The sequence below is a fragment of the Dissoconium aciculare genome (genome assembly GCF_010015565.1).
Source record: "Dissoconium aciculare CBS 342.82 unplaced genomic scaffold K489scaffold_4, whole genome shotgun sequence".
Taxonomy (NCBI): Eukaryota; Fungi; Ascomycota; class Dothideomycetes; order Mycosphaerellales; family Dissoconiaceae; genus Dissoconium; species Dissoconium aciculare.
In genome coordinates, this window is record NW_022984954.1 from 1,954,452 (window position 1) to 1,976,972 (window position 22,521).

At 51.4% G+C, this 22,521-nt stretch overlaps 10 protein-coding genes across 10 annotated transcripts; 6 read left to right on the forward strand and 4 right to left on the reverse strand.

Annotated features, from left to right (window-relative positions):
* Positions 1 to 937: 937 nt before the first annotated feature.
* Positions 938 to 2,157, forward strand: K489DRAFT_379163 (uncharacterized protein). The gene has a single exon (XM_033604584.1). It carries the CDS (start codon positions 1,042 to 1,044, stop codon positions 1,873 to 1,875), a length of 834 nt encoding a protein of 277 aa, XP_033461764.1. The 5' UTR covers positions 938 to 1,041; the 3' UTR covers positions 1,876 to 2,157.
* A 2,478-nt stretch (positions 2,158 to 4,635) lies between these two features.
* On the forward strand, positions 4,636 to 5,096 carry K489DRAFT_409077 (uncharacterized protein; the record flags this gene model as incomplete). The annotated part of the gene is made up of 3 exons (XM_033607541.1): positions 4,636 to 4,757; positions 4,861 to 5,004; positions 5,075 to 5,096. 3 exons carry the CDS (start codon positions 4,636 to 4,638, stop codon positions 5,094 to 5,096), a joined length of 288 nt encoding a protein of 95 aa, XP_033461765.1.
* K489DRAFT_188546 (uncharacterized protein) lies at positions 5,072 to 5,832 on the forward strand. The gene has a single exon (XM_033599511.1). It carries the CDS (start codon positions 5,182 to 5,184, stop codon positions 5,668 to 5,670), a length of 489 nt encoding a protein of 162 aa, XP_033461766.1. The 5' UTR covers positions 5,072 to 5,181; the 3' UTR covers positions 5,671 to 5,832.
* Positions 5,833 to 7,083: 1,251 nt separating this feature from the next.
* On the reverse strand, positions 7,084 to 8,314 carry K489DRAFT_188528 (uncharacterized protein). The gene has a single exon (XM_033599510.1). The coding sequence runs from the start codon at positions 7,998 to 8,000 to the stop codon at positions 7,323 to 7,325; it is 678 nt and encodes a 225-aa protein (XP_033461767.1). The 5' UTR covers positions 8,001 to 8,314; the 3' UTR covers positions 7,084 to 7,322.
* A 408-nt stretch (positions 8,315 to 8,722) lies between these two features.
* K489DRAFT_354998 (uncharacterized protein) lies at positions 8,723 to 11,410 on the forward strand (the record flags this gene model as incomplete). The annotated part of the gene is made up of 2 exons (XM_033602512.1): positions 8,723 to 10,631; positions 10,684 to 11,410. Coding segments are annotated over exons 1-2 (2,187 nt in total), but the record flags the coding sequence as incomplete, so codon positions are not given.
* A 486-nt stretch (positions 11,411 to 11,896) lies between these two features.
* K489DRAFT_316130 (ankyrin repeat protein) lies at positions 11,897 to 12,274 on the forward strand (the record flags this gene model as incomplete). Its single annotated transcript, XM_033601136.1, has 1 exon — positions 11,897 to 12,274. A coding segment is annotated over one exon (378 nt), but the record flags the coding sequence as incomplete, so codon positions are not given.
* Positions 12,275 to 15,065: 2,791 nt separating this feature from the next.
* Positions 15,066 to 16,343, forward strand: K489DRAFT_388083 (uncharacterized protein; the record flags this gene model as incomplete). The annotated part of the gene is made up of 4 exons (XM_033606386.1): positions 15,066 to 15,220; positions 15,315 to 15,507; positions 15,785 to 16,047; positions 16,202 to 16,343. 4 exons carry the CDS (start codon positions 15,066 to 15,068, stop codon positions 16,341 to 16,343), a joined length of 753 nt encoding a protein of 250 aa, XP_033461770.1.
* Positions 16,344 to 16,816: 473 nt separating this feature from the next.
* Positions 16,817 to 17,893, reverse strand: K489DRAFT_291871 (putative short chain dehydrogenase/reductase; the record flags this gene model as incomplete). Its single annotated transcript, XM_033600202.1, has 2 exons — positions 16,817 to 17,686; positions 17,780 to 17,893. Coding segments are annotated over 2 exons (984 nt in total), but the record flags the coding sequence as incomplete, so codon positions are not given.
* Positions 17,894 to 18,799: 906 nt separating this feature from the next.
* On the reverse strand, positions 18,800 to 19,612 carry K489DRAFT_316570 (glycosyltransferase family 32 protein; the record flags this gene model as incomplete). Its single annotated transcript, XM_033601174.1, has 1 exon — positions 18,800 to 19,612. The coding sequence occupies one exon, from the start codon at positions 19,610 to 19,612 to the stop codon at positions 18,800 to 18,802; it is 813 nt and encodes a 270-aa protein (XP_033461772.1).
* A 375-nt stretch (positions 19,613 to 19,987) lies between these two features.
* On the reverse strand, positions 19,988 to 21,583 carry K489DRAFT_423289 (uncharacterized protein; the record flags this gene model as incomplete). Its single annotated transcript, XM_033608249.1, has 4 exons — positions 19,988 to 20,943; positions 21,010 to 21,164; positions 21,237 to 21,483; positions 21,527 to 21,583. 4 exons carry the CDS (start codon positions 21,581 to 21,583, stop codon positions 20,371 to 20,373), a joined length of 1,032 nt encoding a protein of 343 aa, XP_033461773.1. The 3' UTR covers positions 19,988 to 20,370.
* Positions 21,584 to 22,521: the final 938 nt, after the last annotated feature.

Here is a 22,521-nt window from a genome sequence, read left to right on the forward strand (position 1 = left end):
TTGTCGATGTGTCTCAAGATTCATGAGCGATATCAAAGGGTCACTACAGTGCTCCATATGCGAGTCGCGTTATTCTCCACCTCGGCACCGTCCCAGAGCCGCAGAGCCGCAGGCAAGCGACGACGATCGTGTGGGGAAGTCAGACACCTGAGGCACTACCATATCATGATCTCGTGGGAATTAGGGTTACCATTTTACCGTCTCACCTTTCCTTTCCTGTGGTCCAAGGATCAATCAAATCGGACGGGCACTCCGATAGCTGAAGAAGTCCCACTCGACCGACATCTGAAAAGCGATGAGACTGTTGACCAGTCGAAATCAACCTTGACAACGACCATTCATCGACGGGCAAGAATGCATGTCCGTCATGTTTATAACAATCAGAATTTTATCATCTGATATACACCTTTCCGCTCACCCGCGAGCAGAAGCGTAGCGTGCAACAGCTGCTGGAGGCTCTGCAAAGATGACGATGCACAATCAAACTCCCACGCCGGTCCAACTGTATAGTATGGCAATCCCAACTTGGACCACTAGATATATGACTGTCGCGAGCTCCAGGATAATGAGGTGACAAATAGAAAATGTATTGCCTTTGAATTCAAGCGTTTGAGAATTATCGGCATAATCTAGGTGGGAGTGTAAACAGCTTGCCAAATTCCTCAGTGTCGGGATCCCCATCGAGGCATCTCACGTCTAGTTCGAATATATATTCAATAGAAGGTCGAACAGGAAACGCATATTCCGTCAGGCCTGAAGAGGCAGCTTGTGAATTCCCGAAACAATCTGTGAATGACGACTTGTATCCTTTATCAAAGTATTATGCTGCCGGTGTTTGATTCAGATACCTTCCTATTTCGGGAATACATCTTCCCCTCCTGCTTGCTATCACTCACATCGTCGTAAGTGGGACCGGTGAAAGGGACAACGATCCGCAGTTTACATAGTTTGGACATATCATGCAAACATCTCTTCAAACTTGTATTTTATTCGCAGTATCGTGTTGCGTTGAGAACCTCCAGCCTGGCAAGAAGAACGATCATGGCACTCGTGATCGCGGTGGTGGACACCCCAGCTACCGTCAAGAGTATGCTTGACAAGCTAGATGGTCAAGGATCAAAGTCGGCAGACATTTTCTTCGAGGTGTCCAGCAGTGAACGCGCGACCGACCGGATCAGCGTCTGCACAATCTACATGAAGTCCCACCATGCGGCCTTCGTCTTAGACGTGAACACCTTGGGTTCTGGAGCTTTCTTCACTTCGAACACTGCCGGCGTGTCACTCAAGACAATATTCGCAGACGCAGACATCGCCAAGGTCGTCTTCGATGTTCGCAAGGTTGCCAGTGCCCTATACGAGTCGTTCCAGCTCTCCTTGGCAGGCATCAAGGATGTCCAGTTGATGGAACTTGCGTCAAGAGCCCACGGCAAACAGCGATTAGCGACGCTGAGCAACTGCGTCAAGAAAGAAAGTATCAACTTGGATGTAAAAGACTGGGCCGAAGCATCTCGTCTCGCAAATGTCGTGGCCTCGCAGGCCCAGTACAAATCTGGAGAGGCCTCTATTCGGGGCCCAATCAAGCTTGCGTCGTCTCTATACGATTTATCGGCTGTCAGCTTTCTTCCACGTCTGTTCTCAGCATACGAGCAGAAGCTCAGTCCACCCGGGCAAAAACTCTGGCGCGTGCAGCTCAAGTACACCATTATACGTCTAATTGAGCAGGCCAAGACCAAAGCCTATGAAACGCAAAATGCGGACGGACCGTGGACGGAAGATTATCTCGAAGAGGCAACCGACTCGTGGAATGAAGATGTGATGATGTGCTCATATCACGGATTATCGTTTGATGAAGAAAATGGTTATGAAGGGATATGACGAAGATGACATTGATGGCTGAGAGGATCCGCTCGAGCCTGGCCAAATAGCAGGCTTGGAACGGAATTGCCAAATGGCTCGGGGCTACTTGGTCGGAAGCGGACAGATGTCGAGTGACTGCATGGTTAGCAGCAAGCAGATCTTAGAATTATTGTCTGCTGTTTGGGTCTGACAAGAACATACCTAGGAAGAAGTAGACGATATGAGCAGGCAAATGAGTCATGGTGTATCATTCTTCACTTCTTCGGATTGTTTCAAATCGAACCTGATTTGCGCGAGTGCCAACACAGCTCATATAGTTGTGAATCCATGTATGCCACCGTAGTATCATCCCCCATTCATCGATACCCAAGAGCTCTCTGACAACAGCTGTCATGTTAAATTGTTCTTCGCACAATGCGCACTCATGACTTTGCGTGATCTTCGGACGAGAGCGCCAAGGATGTCTAAGCCTCAGGCAGTAAATACCCATTTCCGAGGCAAAAACCTCACGTGTCGCAATTGAACCAGAAATGTCATCGCCCACGGCGCATCTTTGAAGACTTGGAGATAGATTGTTCCGCAGATGCGGCGTGAACAATCCCAAACTTCAGCAACGGAGCGCAACAGTGACTAGGTCAGGCCCGTGAACCGCCGTTGATAATACGCTCGAGAAGGTTGCGAACGGCAAAAGCACACATCTGTTCTTTCAAGACAGAGAGGAAGCGCAACGAGACGATCCCTTGGCACTATCGTGGCTTTTCGATAGATCGTCATGCACTTAAGATGGAGCCGTGCTCGTTCTCGGGATAAACGATGACGAAAGTCAAGAAAGCCGGGGAAGGTCTCGAACAGTGAAGTGCAGAAACACGTGTATGATTATGAGGATGTTGCGGTACGGAATCCAGGTACCAGAAATCGACACAACAGTATATCACGCAGTGCGGTATTCACACCACTGCAGGAGAAGCCTGCGACTTATCGGTTTTGATGCGACGCAACCATTTCTATTGCGCTGTCAACCTAAAACTATGAAGACTGGAAAGCGTCATGGTGTTGGATTTGTCCGGAATGTATTCACCGATGCTACGGTCACTTCAAGCGCTCACGCAGCCCTTGAAAACGAGGAGAACACAGTAGTCAACAATATCCGAAGCCACTCACGTCGATCGTTCTGGGCAGTGGCTTGCCCCGCCTCTTGGTGAGCTTGAGTGTGCCAGGCGTCGGGATGGAACAGCGCAAAAGTTTGACACATCGTTTGTTTGGTACCTGCAGCAGCCCATCAGCGGGCGAACCGGTCTCCACGAAGTTCCTGCAGCCGTTTCTGCCCCCTCCGCACCATTTAGAAGAACTAAAAAGCATCACGTGTCGGCTGAACGAGGAACCTTACAGTCGCACATTCACGAACTCGTTCCGCCTCGGGTAATCACGAATGCTACATAGACAAGTGCAGGTTTGGATACGGCCCCATCCTGTGCTCGGTGGTTCTGTTTCCGGGGCCGCTTATCTCGAATGATCAACCCGCGACGGGCTGCAGCTTTTCAGACATTGGCGAGTCTGTGCTTCGACGATATAGATGGAGTGAAGCATCGCTTGAGATGTATCGAGCGACGATGCTGATAAGATGCTCGCTTCAAGCACAACGCATGGCAATACACTGGATGTGTACTGTACATGCGGATGCACACTGATAAGGAGGACATGCAGTGCTTCTTGTTTTATTTACAACTCTGCCGCGGCGTCCTGGGTTGAAGAGGCACTCTCCTGCATTCCCCGCACAATTTCTGATTGAGTTTTCTTTGTGCCGTTCGGAAGCCCCACGATCCCGGTTTCCGCTGCAGCGAATGCCGCAAGGTCCTGCTTATCATGATCAAAATTTCCCATTGATCCAACATAATTATTTCATTGAACCCATCTGAATCACCCTAGCAGCGGAGATCCAACAAATTCAGCTCTGCGATTACTGAGAAGAACGTGCATAACGCGATTGCGTAGCCAGAACATGCCCAGCAACGTAAGACCCGTGTGGGTGTACAGGAATGCCCGAAGTGACGAACACTGACGTCGACAAGTAGCGATGTAGCGAATGAAGCGAAGAAGAAAGCGGAGAAGATCGCCTCCTTTCATGCACTATGGGTTTGGTCTGTGTCTTATCCGAAAGGGAGTGGGGTCTTAGTGTCACGCTAGCGATCAAAACAGACGATCGAGGAACCCGTCGAATTGTCCTCTGCCTCCTCTGTTTGCAGTGTTCACCTCGGGACTAGCAAACTCCACGGTGAGACTCCACAGCGCCTTCCTTACGGTAGGCCCTTCGTCCAAGTCCAGACGAACGATATGATCGCTGGCACGGGCTTGGTTAGAAGCTACCGATGCGAAAGCGGCGTGCAGCCAAGCCACCTTGACCCACACCGCGCCCCAGGATGACCGACAGTCGTTCGAGTTCATGAACTAGTTCAAAGCCCGAGCGGCGCAAAGGTATACTCTTTCAGGAACGCGTGCCATTGATGACCATCCTAGTCTGGCGCATTTCAAACGTAACACCTGGAAAGCCCAATGGTCATCACCAGCCTTGAATCATGATGACTGGTCTGCATCTAGTGCCTCGGTCATCTACTCTCGTTCCCAACGGTCGCGCTCGGCGTCTTGCTGACCTTGCTCGTGGCAAATTGATCTTGAGATTTCTATATAGTCGGCCTTGACGTATCACTTTTTATTGTTTTACTTCGTCCACGCACATTCACTTCACCACCAAAACCACAACCACACCACACTACCGTCATCATGCAGATCCAGACTCTCCTCATCGCCTTCGTTGGCCTTGTTGCCGCTCAGGGCTCCGTCTGCTTCGACGACTTTGACTGCATCCTTGCTGGTGGCAAGTGTGTCAAGAAGGGTCTCCTCGGGTGAGTCAAGTCGACGGAAACCCAACCAAGATCCGCAATACGGAATCGTGTTGGGGCTTGTTCGACGAAGAACTCCGAACTAACATGATCTATTCTCCCACAGCTCCTGCAGCGGCAAGGCTGGCTCTGCCACCACCGTCTCCGCCGCCCCTCAGGCCACCACCGGCTCCATCTGCTTCGACGCTGGTGACTGCCTTCTCGCCGGTGGCGGACAGTGCGTCCGTGGCAAGGGTGACACCATCCTTGGGTAAGTCACCACATGCTCCCAATGTGTATTTTTTTTTCGAATTTCTTCTGACCTTCATTGCCCTACACAGTCACTGCCAAAAGAAGAACTAAGCGCTCTCTCCAATGGATATCCAAGGAGCGACTTGGTAGACAACTCGCCGACTGCATACACGATGCGCATCCGTGAAAGGACCTGATGCCAAGAGGCGTCCGTTCGTCAGGCGGATCTTCGTTTTTGTGTGCGACTCTATGCGAAACAACCTTTGAATATGCAATACCCACATGTGCAAGACATTCGATTGAATGGAAGGAATTCTGCATGATCTGTTCCGACTCTGTTTCCTTTGTTGCTACATACAGGGTCGCGTTTCGTCTGCCTTCCGTCTTCGTGCCGGGCGATTCAAACCGCTTGGTGTCTTTGCTACAAAAAGAATTGAAATTTACCGAACAACCTTGTCGTACTTCGAGTGATGGTCTTACTATGTGCAGTGTGATGTGGTACACCACACCGGCGGCCACGCCGCTGAGCAGCTGCCTGTATCAACAAGGAATCACATCCGATCCCGCAGTCATGACCCTGCGCAGATCAAGATCAAATCTCTACGTCGTCATCGGTTCTCAAACGGACAGGAAAATCAACATTAAACTCAAACGACCTGGAAACTCAATCGAAATTAGGCCATGATCTGGACTTCATGAAAACGGTTGTTCTTGTGGTAAAAACCATCTTCTCCGTACAGGCGTGACAGGATACGAGGGAATCAAAGCGCTCCAGGGCTGCTTAAGGTTTTCATTTTCCAAATTGCACTCGAATTTCCATGCCCGGGAGCCGTTGATCGGGTGGGGTTTAGCGCGGAGGCTGAAATGTGCGGCCCTGGAACGGAGGAAATTGGGCCAGAAATGAGTGTTCATTTGGGCGCACAACGGGCCAAATTCCAACTACACCACTCCCTGATCAGAGTGCTTACAGAATTTACAGTGTCGGCCACCCTTTCACTTAGCATCAATTGATGCATTCTCAAGGGCATTGGCAGCCGGAAATGGTTGGGTTCATTCAATCCGCAGAATTTGTCTTTCAAGCCTTTTCACCCAAAGAAATACCGACCGATGCGCACGTACTCGTCAGCTCTCCGCGCCTCATGCTTTCGGACCATAACCTCTTCGTGCTGCTTCGCTTCTTCCTCGCTCATCGATTTGGGAACAGACTCCATGATCTGATCGACAATACATCCTGTGGGATGCCTCGACGCTGCAGAACCCCGGGACTGCGATCGATCCACTCTGCTGTGGCGGCACATTTGCTGTCAAGCAGATCCGGTAGTGGGGATCAACTAGCAGGAGTTTAATACATCGATGATGACCAGTGCAATCTTTGTTTTTCAATTTCAGACCAAGGGAGCTCTCCCTTGAGTTGGGAAATGTTATGAGCCGGCCATCGGGAAGCCGTACTTGACCATTCCCCTTCATCCTCAGTACTGTCTAGTGGAGGCATGAATCGATGTCTACAGCGCTGTGGACTTCAAACGTTTCAGCCAACGCGTCGAGCTCCATGCAATGATCATTGTTACGGAATCGGAGTTCGGAGAGGTCGTCCTGCTGACATATGGTCGGCCTGCAAGCCGACTCATTCCGATAAATGTACTTTGGTATGGGAGTCTCTTGACGCAAACATATCTTGCCTGTGGTGTTTTCGACGTCATACGCATACATTGACATTGCAACGATATGTTCAGCGAAGACATCTCCCATGTCCCAATTACTTCTCCAAGGAAGCCCGTCAGCTTGCAAGTGAACGCCGCCAATGTCAACGATGACTTGAAGTCCTTTCTCACGAAAAGAATTCTCAAGCCGAATTCCATATCGTGTGTGATTCGGGCCTTGAATTATGAAGCTCGTGATGATGGCTCTATTGGGCCGCGAGGCTTATCGGTCAGATCAAAGCTAGCCTTCCAATCGTCGGAAGTCAAAGGATCTCCAGGTTGTGGATGCCTTCACTCTTTTCGGTGCCCTTGATCTCGAGCAGGGGCACGTCGAGACATGTGAGGTATGTAGCCAGGCCATGCATAATCTCTCAGCACTTTCTTGAGCGGGATTTCTCGGTGATTTACGTTGATTTTGCTGCGCGGCTTGGTCTTTGCGACCTCCTTCGCGAAAGCATAGGTTCCTAGGTGTTCTGATAGATGTCTGACTTTCCAAGTACGACTCCATGGATCTTCAATCTTCCACGAGGCTCTCAACGTCACGACCATCAATGGAATGCGGCCTCGTTGAGTTTGACCACTATACAGATTCCATTTGGCGTTATAATGACTTCCTGTACGGGTTTGGCGAGGCTTCTCACCAGACACTCGTTCCAAGGAAGTATACTGGCCGATATGAGCTTCTCAATGTTTCTGTAGGTGGGTATGTACGCTGGATGCAGACTGTTGATATTTGACATTCCTCGTATGTTCGTGCCATCTTCTGCAAATTCGATGTCAAAAGGGAGACGCTGGTATGGATACAATGGCATGTTTTCCTCTTGCCCTCCCTGCTGTGAAGCAACATTTTATGAGTGAAGGCGAGACGGGGCCTATGAGATTGGCTTTGAAACGCGATGTTTTCTATTCCACTTGTATGAGCGCTTCGCTGCTGATACTCGACTACATTATCCGGAGTAAAATATTCGAGATCGACTCCGCCTCCATGTTCCCGGACGTAGCTTTCTCCGCGTACAAGTGGGTACATGTGGGACTCTACGACGTGGCTTATCTCCCTGAAAAATGGCCATTGAGCACAAAGCGAACTCAAGTCCCTAAATACCCCATTTACGACAGATTCAGGCACACGTTCATCTGACCTGTAAGCACAGCTACCCGCATCGACGACTCGTAGCTTTGTCACGAAGTTCCTGAAGTCACTGAGCCCATGGCTTCTTCCCCATGAGCTTATTGAGTTCTGCTTGCCACGAAGCGGCGACTTCATCGTTGAATATTCGTTCGTGCCACTCGGGATGATACCCATGGCTTCCGTCATCGCCAACTCGCGCGGTGCGATCGCGGGCGTTTATCAGTATTCGTCGACGTCGTGTGTGAAGGGATTTTGAGGCTCGATGCCGTGGTCTACCGGCACGACGCCGAAATCGGAAAGTCGAAGCTCTCCGTTGCCGGAATTGTCTAATTCCATTTCGAAATTTTGGATGTTTTATTACACGGAGAATCAGGAAATCCTCTTCTGAGAGACAGACGACATTTTAGTGATGAATTAGTCGCATTTACGGGAATGACTCAATGTCAATGATGCTTATAGGATGCCATGCTGAGCGCATACCTGCATCCTCTTCATGACCGCATAAAGACAAGACCCATGATGCTTACCCGGGCCGCGGAGATCACTTCGCACGTTGATTCGGTAGACTTAGCATAATCTTTATTATGTTCGCTTCCCGCCATCAACAATTTTACGAGTGTGGACTTTCACCTGCGGTCATGCACTGTGCGTCAAGTCCAGCACACCTCGAGTTTAAAATCCAGTAGATTTCAAGGACCCATGGTCCGTCTGTGGATGTGGATGTTATTTTCAGTATTTCTCTCTGAACTCGAAGGCGGTCCTTCCGCACCTTTTGGTGTAACGCCAGGGCGGCCAGGGCTCCGCCGTGGTGCCGGCTGTTCTCGCCGACGGAGCTAAATCCCTTGCCGCATCATCATTATCTTCATTTCATTCTTCGTCCAACTCTTCTACTTCTTCTACCCTCTTGAGTTGAAAGGCCTACTAAACACTGTCTCCGAAAATAGTGCGGCTTACAACAAGTCGCCATAGAAAACAATGTGCGGCACCGAATATGTTGGACTCCAAGTTGTGCTATTCAGTCCTCCTGCAATGCATCCTCGCATTCGTCGCCAGCGTGTGAGCTCTGTTCGCGGCAAGTATATCACGGAGAGATGACCATCATGGATGAACGACTCTGCATGTGAAGATTTGAGTTTGGCCGCGCATGGCTGTGATGGTCATGCCCAATCAGCGCCTACAGCTTGCGCCACCTCTTGTGATCAATGTGCAGATGCTGCGCCACCTCGAACTGCCGTTTATGATGTAGCATGATCACGTCTCCGGGATTTCGATTTGGTACAGTTCCCTTATGCAGCTTTGCCTCTCACAAAGTATGGTTCTCGATGCATGAACAATACGACATCTTGCCCGGCGTACAATGTCTGGTGTAGAGTTTGCAGCATCCGTGGCGGGCCTTGCCTCGCTCGGCATACAGGTCTGTCAAGGACTTCTGGCGTATTATGATGGCTTCAAGGACTACCATGCCGATATTAGCAGCACTTACCGTAACATTGCTTCAATGAACGATGTCTTCGCATCGCTGAAATCTTTGCTGGAAGACACAAGCCTATCCTCCAAAAATCGAGCTCACGTCCAATCGGGGATCCTGGCGTGCGAGGCTACATTGCACAAAGTCCATGGAAAGTTGAAGAAGCTTCGTACTCACGATGAACCTTCTGGTGCCAAGCAGAAGGCATGGGCAGATTTGCAGCGGTTATTTTATCCTTTTCGTGCGAGCACTTTGGCAAAGCTCAAGGAGCTTATGGAAGAGCTTCGAGGAAATCTGTCCATGGCTATCCACGTACTTCAGCTCGACGTCGCCGTGATAACCTCGCATAAGTTGGACGACCTCTTCATTCAAGGTCAAGGCATCTCCAAGAAATTGGGATCCATTGAAGCCCAGGGCAATGCCGCCGATCACAAACTCGATACGATTGCTACTAGCCACCGGGACTATCAAAAACGCATGATTCTGCGTGCGGATGCACATGCCGCAGAGAATAGGCGCAGATGGGACGCTCTGACGCACCAAGTGAACAGCAATTCGGAACAGATGGGGCATATACAATTTCGCGACATCATTCTGTGGCTTTCAAGGGCTAATATGTCCAGCAGCCATGATGCTGCTACATCGAAACACGTACATGGTACCGGCCAATGGCTATTGGATCTGAGCGAGTACAAACTTTGGAAATCATCAGAAGAAACTGTTCTTTGGCTCAGCGGTAAAGCCGGCTGTGGAAAAACGATCCTCTGTTCGACCGTAATTGACGAATTGACGTCAACATTATGCGTGGGGCAAGGCGATGAGATACGGCTGGCATACTACTATTTCTCATTTAACAATCCGGAGTACCATGGTCTGCAATCGTTCCTCGCATCTATCGCAGCTCAAGTCTGCCATCTTGCACCAGTATCCACTAGAGCAAGGTCGATGTATGCGTCTCAACAAGGTAGCATCGGAAAGGCTTCAACGAGACAGGCTCAAGAGCTCATCGATCTTGCCCTTCGGCATGTGAGATTGTTTGTGGTAGTCGACGCCCTGGACGAGATACCCGAGCAAGACAACAAAAGACAAGAAATCCTAGATTGGATCGAGCAAGCTGCGAATGCTCGGAAGAAAATCAAAATCTTCGCCGTCAGTCGGGTTTCTGGCGATATTCAATCGGCGATGATCGCTTCACGCGCTTTGCACATCAACATCGGTGGATCTGGTTGCGATGCTGACATCAAAAAATACATAGTCGAGGAGCTGCGGCTGGATCGGCGGTTTGAAGGGCTGAGCGATCACTTGAAGGAGCGCATCGAACAAGAATTGAGCTCAAAGGCCGATGGAATGTACGTCAATTTGTCGCGATTTCCCGTACTGTTTATCGCTGACAGATTGCAGGTTTCGATGGGCCTATTGTCAACTTGAGAGCTTGAAGAGGCTTAAATCTAAGAGACCAGCATATATTGAGCAGACTCTTAAGGGCCTTCCCCTCACTTTAGATGAGACGTACGAGCGAATGTTGGCTCAAATCGACCCGATGTTCAGAGTCGAAGCTTCGAAGGCCTTGAGATGGCTCTCATTTGCCGTCACTCCTTTGACAATGGCACAACTCAACGAAGCATGCCTCATCGATCTCGACGACGACGAGCTGGTCCAGGTAGAGAATCGTGTACCGTGCCAAGAATTGCTGGAAATTCTTGGAAGTCTCATCTTGATCGAAGGCTACCCAGTCACCCGACTTTACTCCCACGATGATCCCGATGGACGGTATTGGTTTCACGATGGTTTGCGGGTTCGTTTGTCACATTTTTCGGTTCAGGAGTATCTCGTCTGCAACCGCATCAAAGAAAGCAAGTTGTCACAATTTGCCCTCCAGCCCGACGACGGTCGTACCGTCTTATTGAGATATACCATCGCATATCTTGAATGCTGTGTACAAGCGATGCAAGATGTGATGCCGGAATCACTGGATTCGCCTTTTCGACCAACCCTAGGAAGACAAGCTTTGTTTTATGGCCGGTACCCTCTATTCCGATACATGGCGTTTGCGCTAGCCACATACCTGTCAACAGATGACGAGACAATTGTGCAACAGGCGATGCCCTTGCTCAGAGCTGGAGGGTTCGTACACTTGTTCGAAAACCTTAACATTGCATCCTCACTTTCTAGATACTGGGACAGAACATGCCGCGACTACAAAACCACACAAGCTTACGAGGCAGACTCTCTGGTGACACGGATGAGTCTCGACTTCCGGCCTCGAGGCTGGTTAGGTGCAGCTTACGCAGCTTCTCGAGGGCTCACGGCCACCTTGAAAGCCTTCCTGGACGAGGGTGTTGATGTGAATGGGTACTGGGGTCACTACCTGCCCTTGCTCAACTATGCCTGCGGTGCGCCCAATCCGTTCTGGACGCACACATCCTCCGGTGGTAGTGAGGCATGTGTGGAACTCTTGATACAAGCGGGCGCAGATATGGATTCGAAAGCGAGCGTAGACATGAATTCGGGAGTCGGTGATAACTGCACAGCTCTCGAGGTTGCATACACGTGTTCCCTCCCCATCATGCGGAGGCTCATTGAAAATGGTGCCGATTTCGAATACCTGACCAGGATGGGAGCGCCGCCGCTACTAGTGGAATTTGCGGAGAAGCGTAACATTGAAGGCATCTTGCTCCTTCTCGAACATCATGCCGATGTAAATGCCGGCCCACCAAAATACAACACGGCGTTGTGGGCAGCGGCATCGCAAGGTGATACCGCTCTTGTTGCAATCTTGCTAGAAGCTGGAGCGGATCCGGACTTGCGCATCTGGTCGTCCACAACTCCGCTGATAGAGGCATGCTTGCAAGGCCACTCCGAAGTCATCGAACTTTTGGTACACGGCAAGGCCGATTTGGACGCTATCGGCGGCCGCGACGGCTCAGCACTTAATACAGCGATCAGACAGGATGATGACCCCACCGTGCAATTACTACTCCAGCATGGCGCGAAGCCAACACTTGCTGTAGGCGACCAGCTTGCGTATGCTGCGCGGCCCCTTTTACCACCCATCATGACTGCAATTTTCCAAAACAAGTCTGACCTAGTCACGAGACTACTGGATCTTGGTGCAAGCCCCACCACGTTGATGTTGGATCACTGGGGGGGAACGCGAGACATAAGCGCACTCTGGCCTTTGGCAGCAGCGGTCGGAGTTGCCAGCATTGAGATTAGCAGGATTCTCATCGATCGCGGTGCGCATGTGGACTTCCGCACGCACAAAGGCAGTGCAATCGAAGCGGCAATGCGTGGTCGCGTGAAAGAAGTCAAATCAAGCAGGTGGAGCGAATTATGGGACATGATCCCGGCCCAGAAAGGAGAAGGCGTGGATCTTGCAAAGGTGGATGAACTCATTGCGATGCTATTTGACGCTGCTGCAACCGAGAGAAGGGCGAATGGTGGAGCCGCGAAGTACTTGGAGGATATAGACCTCCCCTCGAAATCGAGAGCTCGGCCATTCAAGACTGCTGAGCGCAAGGATACGGCAAACGGAGAAAAGGCTAAGTACTTGGAAGACGCGGAACTTGACCCGAAGGCGATGACTCGACCGCGCGTCAAAGACTTGCCTGCAATCAGCCTCAATAGGGACGGGAGAGTGGCGGGCAAGGAAGCCGCGCATTCTCCGCAAAGGAAGTATGGTTACCCGGGATGGGCCAATCTACCGCAGGACCTTGCATATGCCATATTCGAATGCGGTGCCGCTGCCCACGACGAGAGAACGGATCTTCCTCTTTGTGGACATTATGTTTCGCTTAGAGCTGTTGATGCGGCTCCTTCCCAAGAGCCCTATCCGGAAGATTCAAGCGATTCAGGTTCTTCATCGGGAGAGTCTTCACAGGAAATGAGCGAAGCCGAGTCGGAATATGCTGCATCCGATCGCGACATGAGCGATGCGGACTCCTTCCGAGAAGCAGCTGAGCGCGAGGTCGACGATGTAGGCTTGAGCCTCGGATCGTTCGAACCTGACACAGACGATGCAAGCTCCCGGGCAGTCTGGGAAGGCTACGAACGTGGATCGAGGGATTCAGAGCTGGATTCCCTCCTTTCCGAAGTTGACATGGACGATACAAGCTTGCAAGCGGTCGACGAAGACTCCGATCATGGAACAGGCGACACAGAGCTGGAGCTCTACCCTTCGAGAAGATCTCGAGAAAATTTGCAAAGCAGGGTGGATATTTCACGTGATGAGAGTGAATACTGGGCGTGAAGCGGGTAGTTCTCACACGTGATGCTTGCCGGGGAAGCGTTCGAATAGGGATCTCAAGGGGTTCAGACGTCATACCATCCCAGGACGTAGATAGCACTGACTTGATCGGGAGAATCATTCATACTTGTCTTGTTGATACCACAGCGGAGGCGCTCATGTACAAGGTCATGCCAGGATCGGTCGAACGCGTTCATCAGAGCCTGAGTCATACTTGAGTCAAATGCCTGATGGCTCGGTCCTCGAGGGACTTTTATGTCATTGACTTCTAGATCCGACTTGTGTGCCTCTGTCTGGCAAGACCTCGAGGTTTCTCACATCTCATGTGCTATGTTCTCGACCATTTTGTTCCGAATGAAGAGAAAGCCGGAGTGTTCGATCGCTGATACAGGCATCGGTCAAATCGGACGGCGAATTGTGATGATTTATCGGGTACTGTACTCCATTTACTGATGTCTGATAGGCTGTACACTAGAGTACCCGCGCTCTAGGGCAAGGTCAGACATGACATCGTCGCCATTAAGCTGTCGAAATGTCCCGTCGGATTTGATCCAAACCTCGAGAGTACAGTACCTGGGAGGTGTTCCTGTTTCCGTTTGTGCCTCAGGCCGTCGATTGTCACAAGCCGACAAGACTGAAACTAAAACCCAGAGCTTGCACGTGGTCAGTTGAAGAAACGGGCCGCCGCGATGGATTCAGCCAGCGCCCGCTTTTAGGTCAATTTACACCAATGAATACTAACAATAATACAGAGTAGTGAATTTGCGAAGGGAATTCTTTCACATGTACGTGCCGATGACGCAGCCGCGACGTGACAGCGGGTTCCGCAGTCAGCCAGGCCAAGTCAACTGCAGGGAAGCCAGGAAATTTCCCCCCGGTCGTCGTCGACGTCGTCCTCCTTCCATCCATACCTAACTAGGTGGGTGGTTTTTTTTTGGTGAGTGACCATCTCGATGCGGAGGATTCGGTCCCGCCTTTGGGTTCACGTCACAGTGATCGGAGAGTACTGTATGTATCGTCACGAGAAACACGGCGACAATCGACGATAGAGAGACACATTCCAAGGATATCCCGGTATACACATAAATACATACATACACATAAATACATACATACACATAAATACATACATACACACACACATACATACATACATACATACATACATACATACATACATACTACTTCCTGTGCCTTCTCCACTCACACACACACACAACTCGCTCTCTGCGCTGCTATAACATCTCGATCCGCTCTCCTCCTCCTCCTCGCTCACGTCTCCTCGCTCACGTCTCCTACGTTCCCTCCCGCCGGCATCATCACACGACACACGCACCATCACCACCAAGACAGACCCAGGCACGAACTATCCTCGACGGCGTGAACTCTCCTACTCCATCTTCTCCCATACCGTGCATACCCACTGCACAGCAGATACGCAAAACCCTTTTCCCATAGACCCTCCCTCGCTCAACCATCCCTCATGCTTCGCTTCATCCAAGAACAGACCATCGGCAACAATCCCAAGCACGCCGCCATGGTCCAACAAAAGGTCGCCCGGCGTCTGCTCAAGCAGCATCCTCTCCAACGCCTCGAATCGCCCTCGCGAGGATCTTCGGCCTTGCTGCACATTCTCGGACTCTCCTCGTTCGCCTACTCCTACTCGCTCCTTCTCTCGACCGACAATCAAATGTACGTACAAAGTCAAAAGCGAGAGCAGCGGCATTGGTCCCGTCCGGGCTTGCGAGCGGAAAGCGAACATCATCTGACGTGCGATCTCTCACAGCAATGCGTCCTACGGCTGGCACCTGCAATACCTCACCATCATCGGTCTCTCGCTCAGCGCCGTCACCTTCGCTGTCGGCCTCCTCGCCGATATCACTCTTTCGCCCATTCTTTTCCGCACCAAAAATACCCTCAGTGTAGCTTCGGCGCCTATGGAATGTCTGATCACATTGCTTTACTGGAGTCTTCGAGCGGTAAGTCGTTACGCGTCGTGTACAACGGGAATTCCGCCGTAAGAGCAGGCAAAGGCGAAGGGAAGTATAGAGGTGGTACGGAGGAAGAGAGAAAGGATTGTACGAGAAGCGAATATTCCAGAGAGTACAGAGATGAGGAACAGTGGCAGGAAAGGCTCTAGGACGAGCGAATTCAGGAAGAAGCTCTGTTCGGACCGGAACCAATCCTCTCGTTTAATCAGGCACAGCACAGTATCAGTGAAGGGACACGATCGCTGACATTGATATATCCCGACAGATTGATCCCAAACTCGTCGTTTCCGAATGGGCGCCGCCAATGGACTTTCACGCCGACCTGTCATTTCACGCTGTTCCCGCCATCTCCTTGGTCATCGACCTCCTTCTCTTTTCTCCACCTTACACGATCGCTTTCCTCCCCGCACTTTCTCTCAGCAGCATCATCGCTTTTGGATACTGGTTTTGGATCGAGCGGTGCTACCACTACAACCAATTCTACCCATACCCCATCTTCGAGATGTTGAGCACTACGCAAAGGATAGGGTGAGTTCTGTCTTTCTTTTCACAAGCGCGAAGATCAGCACGAGAACGTGCGTTCAATATCTGCGCGTGCAGAACTTGATCCGAGAGTCGAAAAATTGAAGAAGCTTCGAGGAGTTAGAAGGCTGACCATCAATTTCTATTCTTGGAACAACAGGCTATTCGTCTCCTCCGCCCTCCTCATGACTCTGGCAACGGGTCTCCTCGTCTGGCTCTACCGACTTGTCAACGGACCTCTCCGGAAAGAAGTCAAAGGTGACCCGAAGAAGGCACGGCCTGGTAATATCAGAGGCGAATAGACTCGGAGCAGAATAGCTGAACGACTAGCAGGGATTGGCTCGCGATGAGAAAAGGACAGGATCTGGAGTGCGGCACATGTGCACATATAAAGCAGCATCTGGATGTCCTCTGGCGCTCCTGTGACTAGTTCGGACTCGGCGCATTCGCATGAGAGATTGTCCGTTTGCATAACAGCATGGATTACGGCGAAGAGGCGTTTTTGGGAAAGGAATTCAAGATCATCGGAGTAGTTGTCTGTGTAGACAAGTCGATGAATCTATGGGAGGACACAGTATTGAGATTTTTCACCAGTATCCAGCCGAGGGGTTTTCTCGTGCTAAATCGGCATAGCCGTGAACGCGAGACGACACGAAACAAGAACAAAAAAGCGAAGTTTATTTTCAACTCATTTCCACCCCTCCCTACATGATTACATTACAAAGATATCGTTCGAAACCCCGTTGCCCACCACCATCACCACAATAACAAATGCTCATTCTGCCTTCTTATCCCCCTTCATCCGCTCCCCCATCTGCGTAGCCACCAATTTCTCCCTCGTCCTCGTCGGCATCATCTCCGTCAGGCTCAACATCGCCCAGACCCTCCAACTCGGGAACGTCATGGGGACGCCACACCCGACCCTCGCCAGGCAGCCCTCGGCACACTGCCGACTGGTCAGCGTGAAGAAGGGGACGTTCACCTTGTTGTTCCCGGAGAGCACGTTCCCGATCCAGAAGCCGAGGACCTCGATCCTCTTCCCCCCTCCTCCTGATGCCGGGCTGGATTTCTCCTTGGAGGGGAAGAGGATGGCCTCCGCCGCGAGATCCGCCTGCAACCCTCTCGTCAAGCCCTCGATGTACGCCTTCGTCGCCACATACGTGCTGAGGAACGGCGGCGCGCTGCGGCTGACCATGCTCCCGCAGTTCAGGACCAGCGCGGGTCCGTTCGCCTTGAGGAGGGGGAGCAAGGCGCGGGTGAGATGCGTGGTGAAGCGCGCGTTCATGTTGATCACCCCGTCGATGAAGTCGTGCGGCAGCTCGCCCGGCCGGTAGAAGCCCGAGCCGTTGGGCGCCGACGGCAGTCCGCCGACGTTGTTGACCAGCACCGTGAGCCTGCCGTCATTGGGCAGGGACGCGCAGGTCGAGGCGATGTGCGTGTAGGCGTCGTGGGCGTCGGCGCCCGACGCGGGGCCGTTGGCGTCCGCGACCACGGTGGCGATCTGCCGGGACGGGAAGTCTTCGGAGAGCTCGGTCTTCACTCGCGCAAGTTTCTCCGGATTGCGGCCGTGGAGAAGGACATTGAAACCGCGAGAGAGGAGCGCTTCGGCGAAACCGCGCCCGATGCCATCGGTGGCGCCGGTGACCTGTAAGGTGAGAGTCGTTAGCGTTTTCTGCTCAACCGAAGAAATCTCCTTCAAAGAGAGGTGAATTGGGTGAACCCGTAGAGAGATACATACGAGCGCCCACGATCCCTTCTCCGCGTGGCAGTAGATCTGGAGATTGGATGGTCGGATGAAAGTCCAGAGGAATCCGATGGCGCGGTAGACGGCGAGGGTGACGCTCACGGTCCCTACCACGGCGGCGGCGAGTTGGACTTGTTCGGCGCGCCAGAGGCGATGGGCGGCGCGGAAATATGAGAGCACCCCGGCGACGCTGAAGGGTCCGAAATCGGCGGCGTTGGGATCGAAGAAAGAGGAGGCCATGGTTCTCTGTTCTTCTGTTCTTGATGGTTCTTATCTTCGGATCCGGAGTTCTTGGTTTCCGTGGTTGGATTCCTCCTTTTCCTGGAGTTGCCAGGCGGAGATCTTGACAGCGCTCGGGTCCCGCTATCGATAATGCGCTCTTGCACCAAACCAGGCCGATGTATCCCTTCTTTCTTCGTTCAAAATTTCCAACTAAGTGAATGAAGTGTAGTCGACATCAAACGACCAATGACGAACGACTCGGCTCTGTAAGCGCCTCTGCGAATAATTTCCGAGTCCGAGCTCAAAGAACTGACGTCAACTTTGTGGTTGGAATGCCGCTGCGACCAATGGCAGCTGTGTGCTGAATCTTCTACAACCCTAATCCATGATTCACGACTTAGGGTTTTGGCTAAAGTTGTCTCTTGCCTTCACATGCAAGCCTTGGAATACGTGGAATTCGTGTGATGACACCGGTTGGAAGCTCCTTTGTGGATATATTCATAGTACTTTTGACTTGCAAATCGCGATATATTGCAGGCGAGTGGCGAGAAAGTAAGTGGATTCGCCGGTAGATGGCTTTTGCGCCGTGTGGTCAGCGCATTGGGGTGTTGAGATCATCCGCAGGTCACACACTGCAATGACCATCACCGTGCGAGTTGTATCGACTGAACAGCCAGATACCAAAACGGATTCAGGCTGGCGACAATTCCAGTGCATCGATGCAAGATCTTTAGAAGCAGCTTCTTATTTTTAGTCACCCGAAAGCTTCCAACAACCGTTACAAATATCTGCTCACGGCAGAGGCGTCTCCACCACGTCCCGAAGCAGAATATTAAACCTCGTATCTTCCCGAATGATATCCTCCTCGGTGATATGATTCGCTCGAATGTGCAGCGCTAGCTGATTAGCATACATAGCTCCTCCATAGGCCGTCATGTTACGCCGCAGTTCCTGCACCGCAGGTCCCTCGACACCAACCGGTGGGATAGGTCGCGGACCAAGTGTTTCAAACATGTAGTTGAGATGCTTCTTCGCCCAGGTCGGCCAGAAGAATGCTGCGGGTGATAGCGGACAGATCAATTGTGGATAGCGCACCTGGAGACGTTTGGGCATGAGGATGGAATGCTCATTCCAGTTCTTGGGGTTGAAGGCGTTGTCGTCGTAGGTCTTGATCCAGAGCCGGACGAACTCGCTCCTGGGACGAGCCAGGATGATGGCGTTCCCGAGACCATATCGATTACCGCCTTCGTGACCCATCAAGACATCTCGTGGTGAGTTTAACAGATGTGAGAATGAGCGCAGTGGGAAGACGTCTGTATCGAAGTAGATGCCGCCTTCTTTGGACAATATTGAAAGGCGGAGGAAATCCGCTTGATGAGCGAGAGCGAAGTCATCGAGTGGTCGATTATCAGGCCCCTTGAGTTGGTTTTTGTCATGGATGCGGAGCGTCACATACGGCTTTAATAGCTTCCAATAGCTATTCTTGGTATCGAGATCGTAGCTGTGGATGATAATCTGCTGCGGCTGTAGGCGAAGAATAGTCGCCTTGATAGAAAGGAACGCGAAAAAGGGTATTTGAGCAGGCTGCCCGGCCGGGCCAAACATAACATAATGTACAACGTATGGGATCGGCAACTTTGCAGATCCGCCGGGAGATGTGGTCTGCTTGGGATTCGCGCATGCGACCTCCTCGGGAGTGTCTTTCCAGTCCCACCAGAGAATGCGTCGCTCGACCTCCACATCCATCTGATTGAGCCGGGTCAGGATGTGCTCTTGTTTGTACTTCATCGTGAAGAGGTATAGCACAGCTATCGAGACGACCACGCATAGAATGCGGAATGTTCGTGCTCGTGTCATGATTGTTGATGATCCCGGGGTCTGTTGCAGTTGTGGGAGCTTGAACAGTGATGAAGTCTCCGATTGATCATCCGTAGGAATCGTTCTGATTTATTATCCCATGGTAATTTTCGACTGAAGGAACGCGCTCGCGAAATGATGTCCTACACTGACAACCATTAGCCTCATCGCCGTGTCCACGACAAAGTGTTGTATTGCCCTCCGGCACGAACTCAAAGGGGGCGGAAATAGGGTTTCGAGGCGTTTTAGCGCTGAGCCGTTGTCGTCCAAGCGGCTGCTGGACCCTGGAGATGCAATGGGATGAACGCGAAGAAGGCGCAACGTCTCTGCTTGGAAGCTCTCATCTGTTCATTAATATCGACACACTCTTGCAAGTCGTAATCCTTTGAGCGAGCCTGTCTAATATCTATCATCACAATCACGTGGCTTCTGCGAAACTCATCGACCTCGACAACCTACATCCATTCTACGCTATGAGGAGCAGGAAGCCATCGTGCTGGCTACCATCAGACAGCCTGCGCCTTCAAAAGCCATTCATACCCTGCTTTCCAGTCATCCACAAACTTCGCGCTGACCTTCAGCTTCGGTAAGAAACTATTGAAGCCATGCGGAACGCCCTGATAGATGTCGACCTTGGTCTCCACGCCTTCGTCGACTCTCAACTTCCTCTCAAAGATCAATTCCTGGTCTCGAAGAGCATCCATGCCCGCGATCTGGAAATACGTCTTCGGGAAGCCTTTGAATCCCGTGGGCCATAGGAACGGCGAGAAGAGCGGTCCATATCGATCCTGCTCATTGGGAATGTAGTGATCAAATGTCCATTTCATGCCCTCTTTGTTGAGGATGGGCGCATCTATGTTTTGCGTAATGGCGTAGTCTTCGGCCTTGTACTCTTCGGGCAGCGCAGGTGGGTAGCAGAGGAGTGGAACCATGAGATGTAGAGCTGTGACAGGTGGATTGTGAGCTTCGTCGCGAAAGCGCAGCGTTGTCACTGTCGCAAGACATCCGCCGGCCGAGGAGCCACTGATTATGAAGCCCTTTGTTGGATCGGCGCCAAAGGAACCGGCGTTTGCTGCTGCCTGGAAGCATCGAGTCAGAAGGATAATCCTCAGTATTATGGATAAGAGGCGGACCATTCGACGTACCCACTTCGCTATATCGTAAGCGTCATTGACTGCCGTTGGGAAGCGATGCTCTGGAGCCAAACGATAATCTGCATTGAGAACAGTGATGCCCAAGAAGCTTGCGAGTCGTCGACAGAGCAGCTCCTCGCTATTGAGACCGCCAAGTACGTAACCTCCTGTTTGAACCTGTCAGCGGCTGGATATTGACGAGCCGAGGCCTGCCAGATCACATCATATATATTACTTACCTCCATGGAAAACGACCGCCAGAGGACTTCCATTCTCAGGCGCCTTTTCAGGCGAGTGGATTCGACATGTGATTTGTGTACCGTCACGCAGCGGCACTTGTTGATCGACTTCTTTGACCCCCGGAGGACGACCAAAATGATCGGCCACACGTGTCCTGCCCTTAGAAAGAAACTCCCGTACTGCATCAACATTGGGAAACTCGTGGAATTCGCGGATTGGGCCGATGGCCTTGAGAGTCTGGCACGCCTGGTCAGTTTAGTTCTACAATATTCACTGGACATATACGGACTGCTTCCAATTCTGGGTCGATCTCGGAATATGAGCGCCAATCCTTGAGATCTGCCATGATGACTGTTCTCGCTAGAAGCCTGCGAGATACCAATATTTGAGGAGTTGGATCCGCAGAGCGACTTATGCCTAATCTATGATCGCCTGATAGTCTTCTTCTCAAGGAATTGATATGTGATCTAATTGATGGGAAATTCTACAAAGGCCAAGTGGGAGTTACGAATGCCATTTATACCTGCCCTCGGACAGTGGAGCTCCTCGGTGATCTGCAATGCTGACAGGCAGATTGAGGAGAGAGTTTGTGGCACGTACAGTACAATACGCCGCAGCTGATTAACGAGACCATGAGTTTAGAACACCGCGATGATTATGCTAGGTCTTCATATACTCATAGAGGCTGTGCCATCCGTAAATGAATGAAGCGCATGATTTTCTACAAGATGTGTACTCTCTCTGAAAAGAAGAAGACCTGTCGTGGACGACAACGCCGACAATCGTAGAGATGTTGGACGGGTGAAAGCCGTGATGTGGAGGGGACGTGCCCTGAACGCATGGAAATCAGCGTGAGCGTGAACACCACTTCAATACCTAGGTAGTTCCCACCTCAGCTTCAGATGATCAGATAATGAGGCGCAGTGGTGCTTATTCATCAACATATGAGACGCAGGGAAGCGTTAGTTCTGAATCAGCGCGATGCAGGGAGACACCGCTGTCTCTTTCCAGCACGCCGCCTCACGTATTCGGCACGAAATGCCGCCCGAAGCGACCGACAATGCGATAGCCTGAAAATGGCTTGTGGGCCGTCTGACGTGCAGCTTCATGATGCAACTTGAAAAGCGTCTCAGAGAGCTGAGCACGAATGTGCATTGGCAGCAAGCAGCGTTTCATGACATTGAATGACTCATTTTAGCCTGAAATCTCGGATATGGATATCGACATGTTTATAAAGAACTATGTGTCGGGAGAAATTCCAAGGCAACACCATCCTCGCATTGG